The sequence below is a fragment of the Molossus molossus genome, unplaced genomic scaffold, assembly GCF_014108415.1.
Source record: "Molossus molossus isolate mMolMol1 unplaced genomic scaffold, mMolMol1.p scaffold_m16_p_10, whole genome shotgun sequence".
Lineage (NCBI taxonomy): Eukaryota > Metazoa > Chordata > Mammalia > Chiroptera > Molossidae > Molossus > Molossus molossus.
The window spans coordinates 16,277,671-16,295,690 of NW_023425345.1; the positions used below are offsets into that span (position 1 = coordinate 16,277,671).

Here is an 18,020-nt window from a genome sequence, read left to right on the forward strand (position 1 = left end):
AAGCAAGACTGTCATGTGACCCCAACAGCTGTAAATTCCATGTTCTTTTTCATAATCTCCAGCGCTCTCGGGGAGGTTGCGGGAAGGGGTCAGTGCAGGCCACCGCACGGGTAGGGAGAGAGTCCATCCATCTGCATCCGATTCCGTGGGGATGACAGTCGTCTAGACACCACGGAGTGCAGGGGACAACTAATCACCTGCTTTCATTATCGTCTTCATTGTCTCCGCAGCAGCTCCAGCACTTCCTGCACCATCTCCATCAACTTCCTAGTTATCTTTCAGCTTCACTTTTCTCCAGTGTAAAGTGGGGATATTAATAGTAATATTTATCTCATAGACTCGTTCTGAGGATTTAAGCAGTGTGCGCCCACAGTCAACACTTAATGAATATTAATAGCTGTTACTATCATTGCTGTTGTTATGAATTCAGTTGGTGCCACTGGCTGAGCCCAAGTCCTTGTCCTCTCTCGTCATTAATAGAAATGTATCTCTGAACACTCATTTAAGGAAAATGCTTTCCCCCAAACAAAGAGAATTATTCTTCAGACAATATGAGTATCTGACTAGATTTACTTTCAGCTAGAACCTCAAGAACGAAGGCTATATTAGGAAGGAACATCTGATCCAACTTTTATCATTGTGCTGCTGAGAAAATTAAGTTCCGAGGAAGTTAAATGACTTTCCCTGGTTTACACAAGTAGTGATGAGCCAGGACTCCCAATTCAATGCTTATTTTTGATGAGTGTTGCTTCTGTAAGAAAAAAACGTAACTGCCTCACTACTGTTGCTTTGAAATATACCTCTGCATTTTCACGGTGCAGCATGACTGTGAGAACTGTATGTTCCTTTTATTTTGTTCATTGTCATTGATCTCAATGGTCACTGTAATGATCCTGATACCATCAATAATGGTTTACATTCATTTGTGCTTCTTGCACACATAAATGGAAGGCTATACCAGTATTATTTTCACAGGAAGTTCTCTTTTTCCCTGCCGGATAGGAAATATTTTTGAGCCATATGGGATCCTAATTCTCTGAATGCTTTTAGATTATCAGATGTCTCAACTGACAGTCCTGGATGAAACTCAAGTCATAAGAATTTGCAAAACTGAAAAAAAAATTTAGAACATTTTGGTGTTGTGTACCGGAAATTCCATCTTTATATTTCCTTCAATTAAGAGAATAAATTGACTTCCTAAATATTAGAATCTTCGACTCAAACTTTTTCACCCATTTTCTACAAACTTACTTAGTGATCTGTAGACTGGTGTTTTTGTAAATTTGTGCTTCATGTTTTTATTTATGCAATCGTTCTTTCAAGTTTTTTGTTTTTTTTTTTATTCAAAGTTTAGCAAGCAGGTGAAAGGGCAGATGCAGAGGGTTTGAAGGCGTGCTCACTTCCCCCAAAAGTTTGCTAACCAATAAAGAATCCAGGATATGTAACACCAGGCAGAAAGAAAGAAGAGTCTCTTTGCCTATTTAGCATCAGCTTTAACCTAGACGAGATGTGTTCATCTATAATAACATTCATTCAGTATGAAGATTTTATGATGGTTTTGGTACCAGTTGAATATTTTAGAAGTAAAACCCAAGAACTTAGCTCTTTAATTAGAAACTTTAGGCAAGCAGACATTTAATATTCATTTTGAGAAAAGGTGTCTTTCTTATCTTCCTCCTATTTCTTGTTCTGGTCGGGCAGTATTATTTATTGAGGAAAATGAAGAGAGAGTATCCTTCATGGTGTAGCTGCTATACAAGGAAAAGGGGTATTTCTGGGCCTTGCACAGTTTCCCCTTGTATTCAATCGAAGGCCAAAGGGCGGAGCCAGACAGCTCAGCTTTCTGTTTAACCCCTTGGTTGGGTTTGCCTTCTGCCTGTCTAACTCACAGCAACCATCTCCTCACACTTCATTCGTGTTGTTATATGTCTCTGTCCACTTGGGGTGCTATCGCAAAATAGGCGGGGTGGCTTATAAACAACAGAAATTTCTCACAGTTCTGGAGGCTAGACGGTCAAGGTCAAGGTACTGGCAGGTTAGGCAACTGATGACAGCCCACTTCCTAGGTCACAGATGGCCATCTTTTCCCCATGTCCTCACATGGTGGAAGGGGCAAAGGGACTCTCTGGGACCTCTTTTATAAATCACTAATCCCATTCAAGAAGGCTTTGCTCTCATGACCTAAGTACCTCCCAAAGGCCTCACCTCCAATACCATCACTAGGGATTAGGTTTTAATACATGAATTTGGAGGGAAACACAAACATTCTGTCTATACCATGGTGCAAATGAGTTTTCCCACCACCAAATTTTAACAATGAAGCAAACCAAAGCAAAGTTTTCCTGGGGGAAGATAGTGTTTTCTATTGAAGACATTTCAAGAAAAATGTCTTAAAAGCCAAAAAGAAATGTGGATAAAAGTCAGGAACTTCCTGGTCAGCTGTTTCAATAGGGTGACCATTCACTACCCACCAAAGACATTTTGAGTGACAAAGGACCTGGCCACAAACTGGACATCTCAAGAGTTCAGGAAACAGTGACACACTGAAGCCAACCTAACATACCCCCAAACTCTCATTGTTTCTGCTTTGTTAAGATTATAGTGTTCAAGTTTCAAGTGTAGAATTCTTCCTGTAAAAAGAAATCAAAGTTATGTAAAAAAAAAAAAAAATTCTTTCCTTTGAAAGAAAGACTATTCAGTCTCTGGGTTTTTGTCATCTTCAGTCAGGAGCTAAAAGCCATGCCCAGACTTAAAATCTTTCAACCCCATGAACACTTTGGTCATTTCACATCCAGTGACTTGAACAGAAACCAAAATCCATAAAAATAAACTTCGTCAAGTAATCATTTTGTGAGGTTTCACAATTTTAAGTCAAAACGAGAAGAGGCAATTTCATAGATTGACACACCCCCTCTGCAATTTGATTCTGATAACTTTCGTTCTTTCTAATATCTCTTCTCTGTTCTTTGTGGTTACCACCCAGGTCTTTCTCCAGTAAATTTTAAATGCACTGCTGCCTCCATTATGACTCAACTACATGCCATAGTTCACATCCTCAACACTATTTTCACTGACATATCAACCCTGGTCGGAGCAACTTAGAGGCAGGAGATGGAAAGAGTTTTAAATGAGTTTCTTATTCAGGGACTAACTCTCTCACAGCCAACCCTTGCCTGCTTACAATATCCAGTGGGGTATTTGTTTCCGATGATCAGCTGACTGTGAACCCATCTCTGTCGTTATGTATGAACAATCGGCCCCACTCAGCCTGGGGGAAGTCCACCACCACTTTCTTGTGGACACTGGAGGGTACCAGGTAAATTGTTCTCTTCTAATCAGAAAATGCAAAAGCTTTTCTAGAAGTTCCCCAGTAGGCAGGTAGTGTCACATGTCCAACCCTAGCTTCAAGGCAGGCTGAGAACGTTTAGTACGTGTAGCCTCCATAGTAGGAGGTAACTAGACGTCCAACAACATCTGCCACAACCTGGGAATACAATTGCTGAGTTCATGGACTAGGGATGTTTACATTTTTTTTTTTATCCTCACCTGAGGACACTTTTTGTTCAGATAGAGTGGGAGGGAGAAAGAGGAAGAGAGAGCGAGAGAAACATCGATGTGAAAGGGACACATCGAGTGGCTGCCACCCGCGTAACCAACCAGGGCCGGGACAAACTGCAACCGAGGTACGTGCCCTTAGCGGGAACCAAACCCGGGTCTCTCTGGATCGCAGGCTGACGCTCTAACCGCTGAACCAAACCGGCCAGGGCTGTTTACATTTTAATAGGTGTTATTATACTCAATCTCTGTCTACAGTTGTACCCACTTAGAGCCTATCAAAGACTGTTCTGACTTTCATCTTTGCCATCTGGCTTTTCTTTTTAATTAAAATGAAAAATTATATTTAGTTTAGAAACTCAACTCCCAGTTCCCATGGTTCTCCAATAGGTCATCTTTCATCATATTTTCCTCAGATTTTGAAGTTTCTGAGCTGTCATTTCAGTTTTGATTGTTGAGCTCAACGTCCATGTCACCCAATTCCTCCATCCATTGAAGCCAGTCAAAGTGGGAGTCAGTTTATGTCCTTCAATGTTTTCCATTGCACTTAGAATAAAACCAAAGTCCTTACCGGGCTCCCTAAGGCACTGCATGGTCCATGCTCTGTTTCTGCTCAAAGGTTCTTCCCCCTCAGTCACCAAATTCAAGCCTTAGTAGCCTTCTGTCTGCCCCTAGAATATGCCTGGCTCTTTTCCCACCTCATTGCCTTTGCACCTGCTGTTCTTCTGCCCTGAATGCTCTTCTCCTGGCTCTCCTCCTGGTTGGGTTGCTCCTTCTGATTCCTCACATCTCAACGTACACGTCACTTCCTCGGAGAGGCTTTCTGACCAGTCTTTCTAACACACGTTTCCTTGTCATTTTGTCTTTTGACTACAGCACCTCTAGAGCAGTTTTTACGAGCTGTGTGACCTTGGGCAAATTATTAGCTTCTCTATGTCTTTAGTTCTTCATGTGTAAATAAGGGTAATAACTGTACCAACCCCGAGGGTGGTTGTGAGCAGTAAACAAGGAAAAACACTTAAAAGTGTTGGGCATATACAGAATTTTGCACAACGATAATTACTTGTATTATTTTCTGTTTGTTTTTTTTCCTGTTGTCTCCACTAGACTGTAAACCTCTAAATGTAAGGGACCTTTTCTGTCCTGTTCTCAGTGTGTCCCAGGACCTAGCCCAGAGCCTGGCACATAGTAAGTGCTCACAAAATATTAGTTGAACAAATATATGTTGAATAAATGAAGGACTGGCAGCTCACTTCCAGCATCCAGTGGCCTCTTCTCTAAGGCTTGCGGATTAAGCAAATGAAAGCATACAATCCCAGATAAACTGGAATTTCTGTATTTTGCCTGGTGACCCTACTTCCCTCACTACCACCTTCATCCTTAATAAGCAACACTTTCTCTCTCTCCTTCCCTCCCTGCCTTTCTCTTGCTCTTTGCTCCTATCCTGTTAAGTTTATTTTACTCTTTCTGAATCCGGTTCTTGGTGTCAGGACATCCCGTCATCTTTAAATCTCAAGGACAACCCTCTTTCCAACGGACTAATGACTCACCTTTATGATGGTCTACCAGTTCCCAGAGGGCTAACCTATCCACCTTTACCCTCACAAGCTCTTTCAGCCTCAAGAGCCTTCTTGGGGATCGCAATTGACCCTCTTTTCTCTGGATTCAGAACACGTTAAGTTCGGGACACAAATGTCCTTAATTTGTTTTTACACTTCCTCTACCTTATTAATTCACAAGTCCTCCATCCTAAATCCTGGCTTTGAAAGATATCTAAAGGAAAGATACCCAGACATGGCTCTGCCCCTGAGAACTCCACTTGCCCAGTGGGTCACCCAGGAGGTTGGACAAGGCTCTGCAGAAGAGCTGAGAGGTGCCAGCTCAGTGCCGTGCTGTCATGCCCCACCCCACATAGTCTGGCTCAGAACAGGGCGGGTGACTTGGTGCTGTAGCCAGAAATGTCCTGGGTCACTTATCTGAACAGGCTTGGCTCTAGATGACACTAAGGTGGTTGGCAGAACTAGGTGCTGAATTTTTCAGAAGGTAATTTATGTGAAACAAAATGTGTTGGAGAAACTATGGCTGTCACCCTCAACGATCTGTCAATCTATGTGTTCGGCTGTGTGTGAAAATAGGGTCCTGGGAGTTCCTTCTTGGCAGCGTGACACATCTGTAACGTTACACATCTGGACGTCCATCCAGAAAACCTCCCCCACTGAGCACTGGTTCTCCTTCTGTAGTGAAGGAAGCATGAGCATCAGAGTCTGACAGAAGAAAGCAATGGTCGCAGGTCCCTCGTTGCACAGCTCTGAGACTCAGTTTCCTTGTCTACAGAATGAAGGTACCATTATTTATCTTACAGGATCATCGTAAGGTTTACAAATAAGATGAACAAAGTAGCCAGTACTCAGTTAAGGATGAATGGCTGGTAGTTGTAGGCTCTGTTTCCTGCTCCATCTTCTGTGGCTGTGTTGGTCATGCCCAGGAGCGAATTCATTTTGCTTCCCCCAAGAGGAGACCTTCTTTTGGAGATCTGTATCACCAGTGAAAGGTCATTTGCAAGAGGAGCCTGTTGTAAATACAACGGTGCCTTGTTCCCCTCTGTTAAGAGCAGAGTATCACATAGACATGACAGCAGTATGGTGATAGTCCGAGGGAGAGGGGGTGAGGGACGGGGAGGGTGGCAAATGGGGGATAAATGGGGACTGTAAAAGAGACTTTACCTTGGATGATGGGCACACTATGCAGTATTCAGATGATGTTTTATTGAGTTGTACACTTAAAACCTGTATGTTTTTATTAACCAATGTCACCCCCGATAAATTCAATTTATACAAAAGAGCAAGATGTCCAAACTAACCTACTCACTGCTCACTTCTCTCTTGTGAGACACTGAGAAATGTTCAGCATGTGAGAGGGAAGAACATAATCGGACACCGGCCAAGATTACGGACAGCCTACCCAAGGAAAATTCCTTTTCAGAACTTCACAGCTTGTGGTTGGAAAAGGACACGAGACAGCTGCTAACTGTTTTTCTTTCGGCTCCACTCCTGGCGTGTTCTTCTAATCGCTCTCCTGTCCCACTCAGCGCGCAGCGCAGTGGGAGCTCAAAGAACAGGACGAAGGTGTCCCCCAACCCGTCCCTACCCCCTGCTCAGGCCCAGCTGCTGGGAAAGGCCATGGAAAGCGTTTCATATCCGCCCTACCCCTCTGGGAGTGGAGTGACCCAGGCTGGATTGCACGCCTCGGGGGAAGTTAGAGCTTCGTGTTTGGTTAGGGATCACTTAGGCTAGAAAATGCCCCGCGTCCCTGCGACTCCGATTCCGTGACTCAGTGAACAGAAAGGACTGGGGCTGAGGGGGGAGAATGGGTCCAACAGCTGTCCAAATTCTCTTCTGTACCGAGGGCGTCACTGTTGCTTAAACACTGTGAAATGAAACGGAAAATAAGTTGGATCACTTGCTTTCCAATGTGAATTTCAGATGACTCTGACGCAAAACGTAGATGATTTAGGTCTAGCCACCTTTTCGACCGACCTTTTCTTACACTAACCCCACTGGAGGCTGTAGCAGGTGAGAGTTGGGAGAGAGACTCAGCTGTGGGAGGAAGACTCATAGACTTGTTGTGAGAATTAAATTAGCTAATATCTCTGGCACACTTAGAACAGTGCCCAGCACAGAAGGAGAAATCAATAAGTGTGCAAATTACTTTATGCTAACTTATCCCAATGGTTCAAAGTGTGAAAATTGAAAGAAGACAGGTGGTCATAAGCTTTATACTTTCATATGCATGTATCTGGAGAAAAATAAGAGCATACAAATAAGTTTGGTTCACATCAACTTTTCTTCTTGTAGGACTTGCAGGTTCGCATCCTTCAAAATGAACGGACTTCCTCTCTTGCAGCTATGACATTTTTGACCAAGAGGGTACAAATTACTGTATAAACGACGTTTCAGTCTTTTATACGTATACATGATTCTAAAAGTGCCCTGGCTGGTTTGGCTCAGTGGTTGGAGCGTCGGGACCAGAGAGTCCCGGGTTCAGTTCCCGCTAAGGACACTACCTCAGTTGCAGTTTGTCCCCGGCCCCAGTTGGGGTCGTGTGGGTGGCAGTCAGTCTGTGGTTCTCTCACACATCAATGTTTCTCTCTCTCTCTCTTTCTCCCTGTCTCCTTCCCACTCTATCTGAAGATAAAATGCAAAAATATCCTCAGGTGAGGATAAAAAATAATAATAAATAAAATCAACATGAATACATATCCCAGAGGAATCATAGTTGTAATTTATTATATCACCAAACCTTGGTCTATATCTCAACAAACAAATACCTGATTACTTAAAGTTTCCCCCACCTGGTAGCTTCAGAACAGATGCTTCAAAGGAGAAATAGACTTGGAAAAAAGTGGAAATATAAAACGCATTGTAATCATGCTAGCTGTTAAATGCTAATCTTTAAAAAAAGTCTAAGATATAATTTATTTATGAAGATATATAACTTACACATATAAGATTTCTCTAACTTACTGTTTAAATGTAACATTTATTTGAATGAATAATTCATGTGGTCTGAAGAATTTAGAAAACTTTCTTCATAAGCTAAAATCATGAAAATGTAGTTATGAACAAGAAGCTCCATTGCAGTAGATAGAATATGTTCGGTTAGAGGGCTAAGGTAGAGGGGTAAAAAAAATGTATGATGAAACTTTCTTCCCTGCTATTTCATTAATGTGACAGAAGAATTAAAATTGGAAGAAGCACATTATCCATTATCTGATCACTTATGGTAACCCACGTTTCTGTCTGATAAACTGAATAAAGCTTTGTCCCAACACTGCTAAGAAAATTATAAGTCTGCGTATTTATCACAACAGCAATTATCATAATCATGCAATAAAGACATGCACTGGGTATACTTGTAAATTGATGGCAAATTGACTCAACGCCTTAATAGAAGCTAAGAGGTAGCATTGTTATTCCAAGAAAATTGTGGATGCGGGATTTCCCTGCTATCCAAAAGCAGAGTGTGCCAATGAAAACTTTTGCAAGTGGAAATGGCATAAAGCAAAGAAGAAATTATTGTTCATTTATATGGAAACATTTTTAGCATTCCGAGACCCAAAATTCAACCCATGCATAACATTTTTATTTGTTCACCACTATTGAAACGCTTAATTATGTCCAGTTTTACATTAAGTATAACATCCTTAAGAGCTCTCTTAGGCTTCTCTGATACCTTAGGACAAATCTTGCTAACATATGCACAAAATACTTGAGATAAAGCCCTGTCCCCAGGTGACTCCTTTGGTTGGGTTGTTGTCTCGTACATGAAAAGGTTGTGGGTTTGATTACCAGTCAGGGCACATACCTAGGTTGCAGGTTCAATCCCCAGTCTGAATGGTTATGGGAGGCAACAGATCGATGTTTCTCTCTCGTATCTATGTTTTTCTCTCTTTCTCCCTCCCTCCCTCACTCATTCTCCCATCCTCTTTCTCTAAATAAATTAATTAATTAAATTAAAAATAAATAACTGTTTTTAAAAGACAAATAAAATACTTGAGCTGAAGCCCAGATGCGCACAGACAGCTCAAAGCTGGGACGGGTTGGTGCTGAGATGCTGAGTATTCCCTGGGAAGGAGCTTAGGGGTCACCCTTGGATGCAGGGGGTGCACGCTGCCTCTATAATGATTCTCTGCAAAACAAACACTGAACATTATTTTTGCCTTTCACCTTTTTTCTTAAAAGCAAAAGTCCTCTTCAGATTTTGGGGGGTTAGCGAACACAGATACTAATGTAGGTCTTTCATGAAGGCAAAGTGGTATAAAGTGAACTTTCGAAAAGCAGGGGCCTACCTGTGGCTTTATGCTGTAAAAAAATGACACTGCAAATAACCCAAAATCTGCATTTTGCCGTGTGTGAGTCTGCAAGATCTTGGTGTCATTCTATTACACAAATATTCTGTTTTAAATATTTAAGGTCACACAAACTGTGGAGAAGAATCTAATTTAGTTCATTACAGAGCAAAAGAAATTTTCTCTAATAACAGCATCCTCTTGACTTTGCTCAGCCTTGGCCTGAATAGAGAGAATAGATAACATGCAACTCAAGCTTGCATTAAGAAAACAGTTCTCTATGGTCCTTAAATGTGTTTCCCTAACATTTTACATAATATTCCATGTGAAGGGAAGGTTTCTAAATGAATATGATATGTGTGGTGCTTAGATGTTAAAATAAGAGACGTTTTCAAGCTGCAGTTAGTTCTAAGAGACAGAAGCAATCAGCACAGATATTGTTGGGAGATGATTTCAATAAATAGCTGTTCTATTGCAAATGGATTATCGAGTGCAAAACACTGCTTTTTATTCTATTTGGTCATCTTGTTAGTTTATCACAGCTGAAAAAAAAGTTAATGCATAAGTTACTCTACCCCCTGCCCTGGCCGGTTTGGATCAGTGGTTAGAGCATCGGCCCACGGACCAGAGAGGCCCGGGTTCAGTTTCCATTAAGGAAACGTACCTCAGTTGCAGTTTGTCCCCAGCCCGGTTGGGGTCATGTGGGTGGCAACCAGTTGATGTGTCTCTCTCACATAGATGTTTCTCTCTCTCTCTTCCTCCCTCTCTCCCTCCTGCTCTATCTGAAGACAAATGCAAAAATGTCCTCGGGTGAGGATAAAAAACAAAAAAATTACTCTCCCTCTGGTCAAAGAAACTTCAGTTTTCAGCCTTCAGTACACAAATATTGGATTGTCTTTCTCTATTTCGTAATTTACGAAAGCAAGCGATAAAGACCCCCTGGATTAGATATTTTTTTGTCAGTAAAGGAACATCTGTTCTAAGAACACTGCCTTGGGCCTTTGATCCTTCTACTAAGTCATTAACTACACAACTTCACCTGCTGGTTATTATTCCCTAAATGCCCTGTGCAACGTGCCTGGTAGCATGCTAAGAAAATAAATAATTTCTCAATTGGTCTTGTCATCTCAATAGCACACATTTCTAACCTCATAAATAAAGAAACAGGAATGAAAGTAGTAGCAGGTACGAGTTTGTTTTAATGACTGAAAACATTGGAGGAGAATTTGCTGAAGATCCTAAATTGAATGTCCGTGAACTTTGACTAAGGCACATGGCTTCTCCCCTGAGAATGAGGCATGAGTGCTTTCGACTCCCCTGTGTTTGATTCCCTGTTACATCACCACCGTTGCCCCTTCCGTGGGATTCAGCCAGTTCCAATGCCTTCAGCTCTAGAGAAGCCCTGTGAGAACTTGCTGTGATGATGAGAATATCCTGTACTTGCGTTGTCCAATGCAGTTGCCGGCAACCACGTGTATCCAAAGAATCCTTAAAATCAGAATGGAAAAGAATCAACTAGATATGGCAATTGAGGGGTCATTCTTTTTTTCTTTATTGAGTTTTAGAGAGAGGAAAGGAGAGAGATGAAAACATCAATGAGAGAGAACATCAATTGGTCGCCTCCTATATATCCCCCACTGGGGATCAGGCCCACAACCTGGGCATGTGCCCTGACCAGTAATCAAAGTGGCGACCTCTTGGTACATGGGTTGACGCTCAACCACTGAGCCACACCGGCCAGGTAAGGGGTCATTCTTAACATTGGGCAGAGAAATTCTATGGAGTCGACGGGGTGAAAGCTTCTTGTGGTGGACTGAGGAGCAAATGGGAGGCGAGAGAGTAGGGCCAGCATGCTACTGGGGAGATGAGGTGCCGAGGCCGCGAGGAGGTCATTAAGCAGAAGATGGACACCCCAGGGCTCTTCCCCAAAACCCGCCGATCCGGCAACCTTGTGCAAAATGGATGGAGGAGGGGAAAAGCTACAGTTTGTATTCAGTTTTTATCGAGAAAAAATATGAGTTAAGCTGAGGGTTTTTTAACATTTGGTGGAGGCAGGTGGTAATGTGAGAATACATTCCAGCTCCCTAGGTAAACTGAAAATGCGTGTTGTCCTTGATGGTACGACTGTTACCTAAGAACAAACAAAATGATTAGTTGTAAGGCTTAAAATATTTATTTTTTCTCTGAAAAGCTGTTAAGTATCCATGACACTACAAAAATAAAGGATGCTATCATTTCCTTTAATATGAAATTTTATAATTTCCTAGTACTGAGATGAATTTGTCAAAAAAAAAAAAACATGCATTTTTGCACTTTTCTATAATCATTTCTTAAAGGTAATTTTAGGTTATACGTTCTGAAACAATAAAATGTAATTTTAAATCATGCAGTCTATACTTACATAGAATGGTACTGATCAAAAATGGGACAAGACTGAAAGCATAGATTTTAGAACTGAATGGGTGTTCATTAAAGTGCTTCATTTTGTGGGTGAGGACCAGTGAGACCCAGGTTCAGTTCCCACTAAAGGCATGTCTCTCAGTTGCAGTTTGTCCCTGGCCCCGGTTGGGGTCATGGGGTGGCAGCCAGTCGATGTGTCTCTCTCACATCTATGTTTCTCTCTCTCTCTTTCTCCCTTTCTCCCTCCTTCTCTATCTGAAGATAAATGCAAAAATGTCCTCAAGTGAGGATAAAAAAAAAATGCTTGGGTCTGGCCGGTGTGGCTCAGTGGTTGAGCATTGAACATGCACCAGGAGATCACCAGTTCAATTCCTGGTCAGGACACATGCCCAGGTTGTGGGCCCAATCCCCAGTGTGGGGCATGCAGGAGGCAGCCAGTCGATGTTCTCTCTCATCAATGTTTCTGTCTCTCTCTCCTTCTCCTTCCTCTCTCTCTAAAATCAATAAAGAGAACAAATTTTTTTAATTCTTGGTAATTATCCTGTATGCTAGGAAATTTGACCCAAGGAGAAGTCTAATTACCTTTCAATTCTCCCCAAAGTTTCTTCCCTTGCCAAAGATAAGGAAGACGGTACATTGGTAGGTTAGAGGAAGAAAAGTGGTCTTTAGAGTTTCAGTTCTTCACATCATTTCAGTATTCAAACACTGCAGTCAAGTTTTCAGGATTACCCATAGATAGTAGCTAATTTAGACTATACGATCCTGGTATGTTTTGTGTTTGTACAAAGAAACCAGGCTCTGGATTTTCTGAGCTGAAGCTGTAGGCTGGTAATTTAGTCCATGGAAAACCTGGTAATGGTCTAAAACACAGAGAGCCAAAGGTTTTTGTTTTTTCTGTTTTTGTTTTACGGGCTGGGTAACTCCTTTTGGAAAATCCCTCTAAGAGCACAAGTCAAGAGTGAATTGTATTGTATATCCTGCTCATGACACACTAGTCCATTTCTGAAAATAAGAACACTTTTTTCAAAACAAAGTCATTTATATTCTTAGCCATGCTGTATTGTGTGCACTGAGTAATTTCTTGAGAGCAATGTTTTCTATGGCGAATTGCCAAGGCTGGCTTTATTTGTTTTTCATTAGGCTTTTCATTTTCATGCGGCTGGATACCTGGATCACTCTGCCTCGTGCAAGACACCAGGGCAGTCAAGCACAGGAATGATGCTAGGAGCAGGGAGAACGTTTCTGTCCATTGAATGCCCATTTAAATCCCTAGCTATGGTTCACTCTAATGGCTTTAATCTTTCTAAGACCAGTCATTGAACCGTTATAGTCTGATATTAAATTGTTTACATCCATCTATTCTGTCCCTGTCCAGGGGAAGACATTAGTCTCACTTTGCACACACTAGACTGGCCCCTTCTCCTTTATTATCTTGATAAAAAGCATCGTGAGTCACCCCTCTTGCTCCAGCCTAGAACCATTGTGTGTTCCGCATTTCTCCATCATTCCATGCACTCACTTGCCAAGTCAAACTTCTGGATAGTTTTCTTTTCTTTTTTTTTTATTCTCACCTGAAGACATGTTTGTATTTATCTTCAGACAGAGTGGGAGGGAGAGAGGGAGGAAAAGAGAGAGAGAGAAACATCGATGAGAGAGAGACACATCGACTGGTCGCCACCCACATGACCCCAACTGGGGCCGGGGAAAAACTGCAACTGAGGTACGCGCCCTTGGTGGGAACTGAACCCGGGTCTCTCTGGCCCATGAGCCAATGCTCTAACCACTGAGCGAGACCGGCCAGAGCTTCTTGATAGTTTTCAAATCCCCTCTTTCTGTCTCCCATGACCACTGCCTTAGTCTAATCCTACATCATCTCTGGAACAGCAACAGCAGCCTCCTAATGGTGTCCATGCCCAGGGGTTGCTTTTCCAATTCATTCTCTTTTGTTTTAAATGTTCATCAGTGCCCACTGCTCTCCATAAAGTGGTATTCTGTCATTTCCATCCATACATGCTTTTGTGTTAGACATTAAGAGGACAGAGTCTGATTTGTCCAGAAATGTAGTGATCTGAATTCTTGAACTTCTCTGTAGACTCTTCAATTTAAAGGGAACTCTAGCTTAATAAACCCCAAAAGATAATTTATGTTACTCAGGGGTTTAAAACAGCATTGAAGTCAGAGAATTTCAGGACTAGACTGGTCCTTGGAGACCATGGAGCTCAACTTCATCATTTTATAGGGAAGGAAAGTGAGGCCCAGCCACAGAAACCAAATTGATCTTTCTAAGTTGGGATCTCATCATGGAACTGTCCATGGATCCCCGGGATGGGCAGGATGAAGTCTGATTTCCTCAGCCTGCCATGCAATGGCTGAAAGGCAGCACGTCTGGCCTGTTTGCCTGTCCAGCCTCACCTTTTGCTCCCGTCTTCGACTTACCCAGAACTCAGTGCTCCCAAGGGCACTCTGTTCCTTAGCCATAGGACATTACTCGTAATTTCTTTATTCTCTTTGGAATGCTAAGTCCTAACCATCCTTCAGATATCTGATTAGACATCCTCTCCTGTGGAAACATATATCCCTGGTCCCCTCTGGGCTCCCGAGAGTGTGTCACCATCATGGCACATTGATTCTAGCCTCCTTTGGACAATCTGTTTCCATCACTGCACCAGAAGGAATAAAGACAATTGTAGGCAGGGACCTACATCTCAGTCATTGTTCTGTCCCCACATCTTAACCAGGTGTCCGGTATTCACTATTTTAAGATTAATTCTCACTTTTAACCTGCCCCATATACGCACTTCTTTTCCATCAGCCCTCCTCATAAAATCTGTTTTCCTGCGGCTGAAAACAAAATCGATTCAGTCACATCAACATCGCTGATTGTTCTAAATGGCAACGCTTCCTGGAAGCAATTACATTTCTAGAGGGACGAAGTTCCAAGTCACAAGAATGAAGCCCCAGTGCAGATACTCCAACCAGAAGTAGTAAGCCAGGGGAGTGCCAATGGAGGGAAGGCAGTTTTCCCAGAACTTTCAATATAGGTGATCCCTCTGACCACTCTCACAGAAGAGTATCTCTGTGGTTTTGTCTGTAAAACTCAGATCACATGTTGGTGATTGTCTCTGTGTTAAAGAAATCATTATTTACCCATCATAAAAATGCCTGGCTTAACTTGCAGCATTTCTGGCTTTGTTTCAGGGAAGCAATGTTATGGAAGATCAGGATTTACTGGAAATTGGAATCCTTAACTCTGGACACAGACAAAGAATTCTGCAGGCAATCCAACTCCTTCCGAAGGTAAGCAGTGCTGTACTGCCATCACCCTAAGTACAGTCTCAGTGGCTGAAGTCCAGATGTGCAAGGGCTGTTAGTATTTGGGGCAACATTTCTACATATTGATGCAACTCCCCAAAGCAGGTCTTGTTAGAGTCAACTAAACAGTCAGCCTCACAAGACTACGATGGGCCGTACCTGGCTTTAGATTTACCGTATAGGAAACAGCACTGGCCAGCAGGGCAGCTTCAGCGTTTCTGTTCAGTGGGAGCCCTCGTATCAGGACACACATCATTCCAGGCCCCTCAGGCACAAGAAGATAAAATCAATGTTGGGTGGATGCGGGGATGTTCCTGGGTTAGAAGCCTCCTGCCCCATAAGAGACATTATCTCTTGCTACCATTCCAGAGGCTTAGCCTCCAGGAACAAGGGAACTGCCTAATTCCAAGAGTCATAACTCTGGGAAGTCCAAGGTCTGCATCCCCATCAGGTATTTCTAGTTCATGTATAAATCTCCCCAGTCCAGATGCATTTTGTAAGCAGTATGTCACCTAGCAACAGAGTTGACCTTCTGTGTCCAGATCAGGTTTCACAGGAGCGTAAAGCAGGAGGTAGGATGTGAGCACCGCTCTTCAAGATAGATGGGCTTTTCATCGGTTATGAAAGGGAGTGGCGTTTCAGGGCCGGCAGGACCCATGTAAATACGGTACGGTTCAAGCAACACATCGCCCGAAGCGTTAGGGCAACAGTGAGACTGTGATTTAAAATCCGATTGGAATTTGCACAATAGTGTGAATGTACTTAATGCCACTAAATTGTACACTTAAAATGGTGAAGGTGGTAAATTTTAGGTTCTGCTATTTTTTTCAGCACAATTTGAAAAATAATTTTTGAAAAAAGAAGAAAAAAATCCAATGTGATTGAAACAATGGGAGAGCGGAAGCCAGAGACAAAGCAGAGAAAGTAGGTTGGGTCAGTTGGTGTCAGGCTAAGGAATTTGAAAGGCGTTCTGTAAGCACGGGAATCAGACATGATGACTACAGTGCTCTAGGTCAGTTGATGCGGGGGCGTATACGATAGGAATTAGAAGGAGGGGAAGTTGAAGTTGGCTCATTCCACTGGGAAGATATTAGGGGTGGGATGGGGGGATTTGAGGCAGGGTAGCAGAATGGGAAACATAAGTATTAACCACTGTTCCTATGGAGGGGATCAGATGAAATTTGCCAACGGACAATAAATTGAGTTTCTGCTGATAGAAACGTAACACTTTTGCAAATTCAAGGAGAGCCAAGCGTACAAAGGAGTATAATCATACAGCTATCCCCACTAAAAGGAAAAGAACTAATTAGAACTCATTCTGGAAGTAATTCCTATAAGTGTATTGTTCACCTCACTACTTTTGTATCTTTAGTTAAAATATTACTTTCTCAGCAAGTTTTCTCCTTATTGTCAGCAAGAGCTGCTGCGGTGCCCAACACTGAGACCAGTGCCCAGCCCGTGGCAGGCACTCGGTAAATCAACGAATGGCTCTCCCTGGTCATAGCGCTGCCCATCGCTTGACGTTCAGCTCAAGTAGCTCCATGTCACTTCCTCTGTGACACGTCCCCCGAAGTGGAACCACTTCTCATGACCTTGGTGATGATGACTCTGGTTCAAACCAGCACCTCCGACTGCACTGCACTAGATGCGAATCCGTCATTTCTAGGTTAGGCCACTGGAGTCCACTTCTCCTTGGTCCTCTCTAGCCTGGACAATTTATAGGTGCCTGATGTCTGCCCTAGTCACCTTTCTTCCCACTCTGCCATTGAATTAACACACGTGTTAGAACAGTCCTTCTAAAATGTATATCAGATCATGCCACATGCCACACCCCGATTAAAATCTCCAGTGGCTGTCCCTGGCTGGTGTGGCTTAGTTGGTTGAGCATCATCCCACGCACCAGGAGTTCGCCAGTTGGATTCCCAGTCAGGGCACATGCCCAGGTTGCAGGCTCCATCCCTAGTAGGGAGCATGCAGGAGGCAGCGACTGATGTCTCTCTCTATCCCTCTTCCTCTCTCCCTAAAACCAATAAAAACGTATTTTGAAAAAAATCCCCAGTGGCCTAAAATGTCAGTAGAATCTGGCCCCTTCCCACAAATGTGACCTCATCCCTGCCTCTCCCCTTCTCCTTCACGCTAGTCATATGATTTCTTTTTGTTCTCAAACTCTCCACGCTCAGTTTCGCCTCGAGGTGTCTTCCCGTTGGGCTCTGCCTGGGGAGCCTTTTCTTCAGACCTTCACCCGCTTCTGGACATTATTGAATCTCTACTCAGCTGTCTCCTCCTCACAGAGGCCTTCGGGGTCTCAAAGTCACACTCCTTGCTCGTTATCACTGTCCTTTGTATTGTCCTACTTTAGTTTTTTCTTCATAGCACTTATAGCTACCCAAAGTTTATATTATTGGCTTGGGTTTTTTTTCCCCTTTTTTATTTTCCATTTCTCCCTGAGGGCGCAAGGTTCACAAAGTCAGGGACTGTGACTGCCTATTCCCTTCCATGCACCCATCCCCTAGAACAGTGCCTGGCATGTAGTATGTGGCCAGAATATGTTTGGAATGAAGGAATACACTGCCCTCTCTTTCCTCTGGGATTTGATAGTTCTCTGCTTATTCTGCCCGAAGGTACTGATAATATTATTATAAGCATTCTTAGGGCAGAAACAATGTCACATCTATCCTTGAATCTTCCACTGCGCTTACACATTATAAGAATGAAAGAAAGAGTGACTGAATGAATGAGTGTTTCCCTCACATGTTCTTCAAATACAACTTTTTTAAATCAAAGGGTGTCTCAGTTTTAAAATATATCTGCAAGCGTCTCCATGCCATTCAGCAGTGAGACACAAAAGAACTTGGACTCGGAATTATTTGGAGGCTAAATGAAGTGTTTACTTTTAAGACAGAAT

At 42.7% G+C, this 18,020-nt stretch overlaps 1 protein-coding gene across 22 annotated transcripts in view; it reads left to right on the forward strand.

Moving 5' to 3' along the window:
• Positions 1 to 18,020, forward strand: part of ANKS1B (ankyrin repeat and sterile alpha motif domain containing 1B) — a 917,777-nt gene that overhangs the window by 589,684 nt on the left and 310,073 nt on the right. For all 22 annotated transcript variants that reach the window (XM_036250945.1, XM_036250946.1, XM_036250947.1 and 19 more), the window contains one exon: positions 15,002 to 15,100. In XM_036250945.1, coding sequence (XP_036106838.1) covers positions 15,002 to 15,100 — 99 coding nt within the window. The remainder of the gene's footprint in view (positions 1 to 15,001; positions 15,101 to 18,020) is intronic.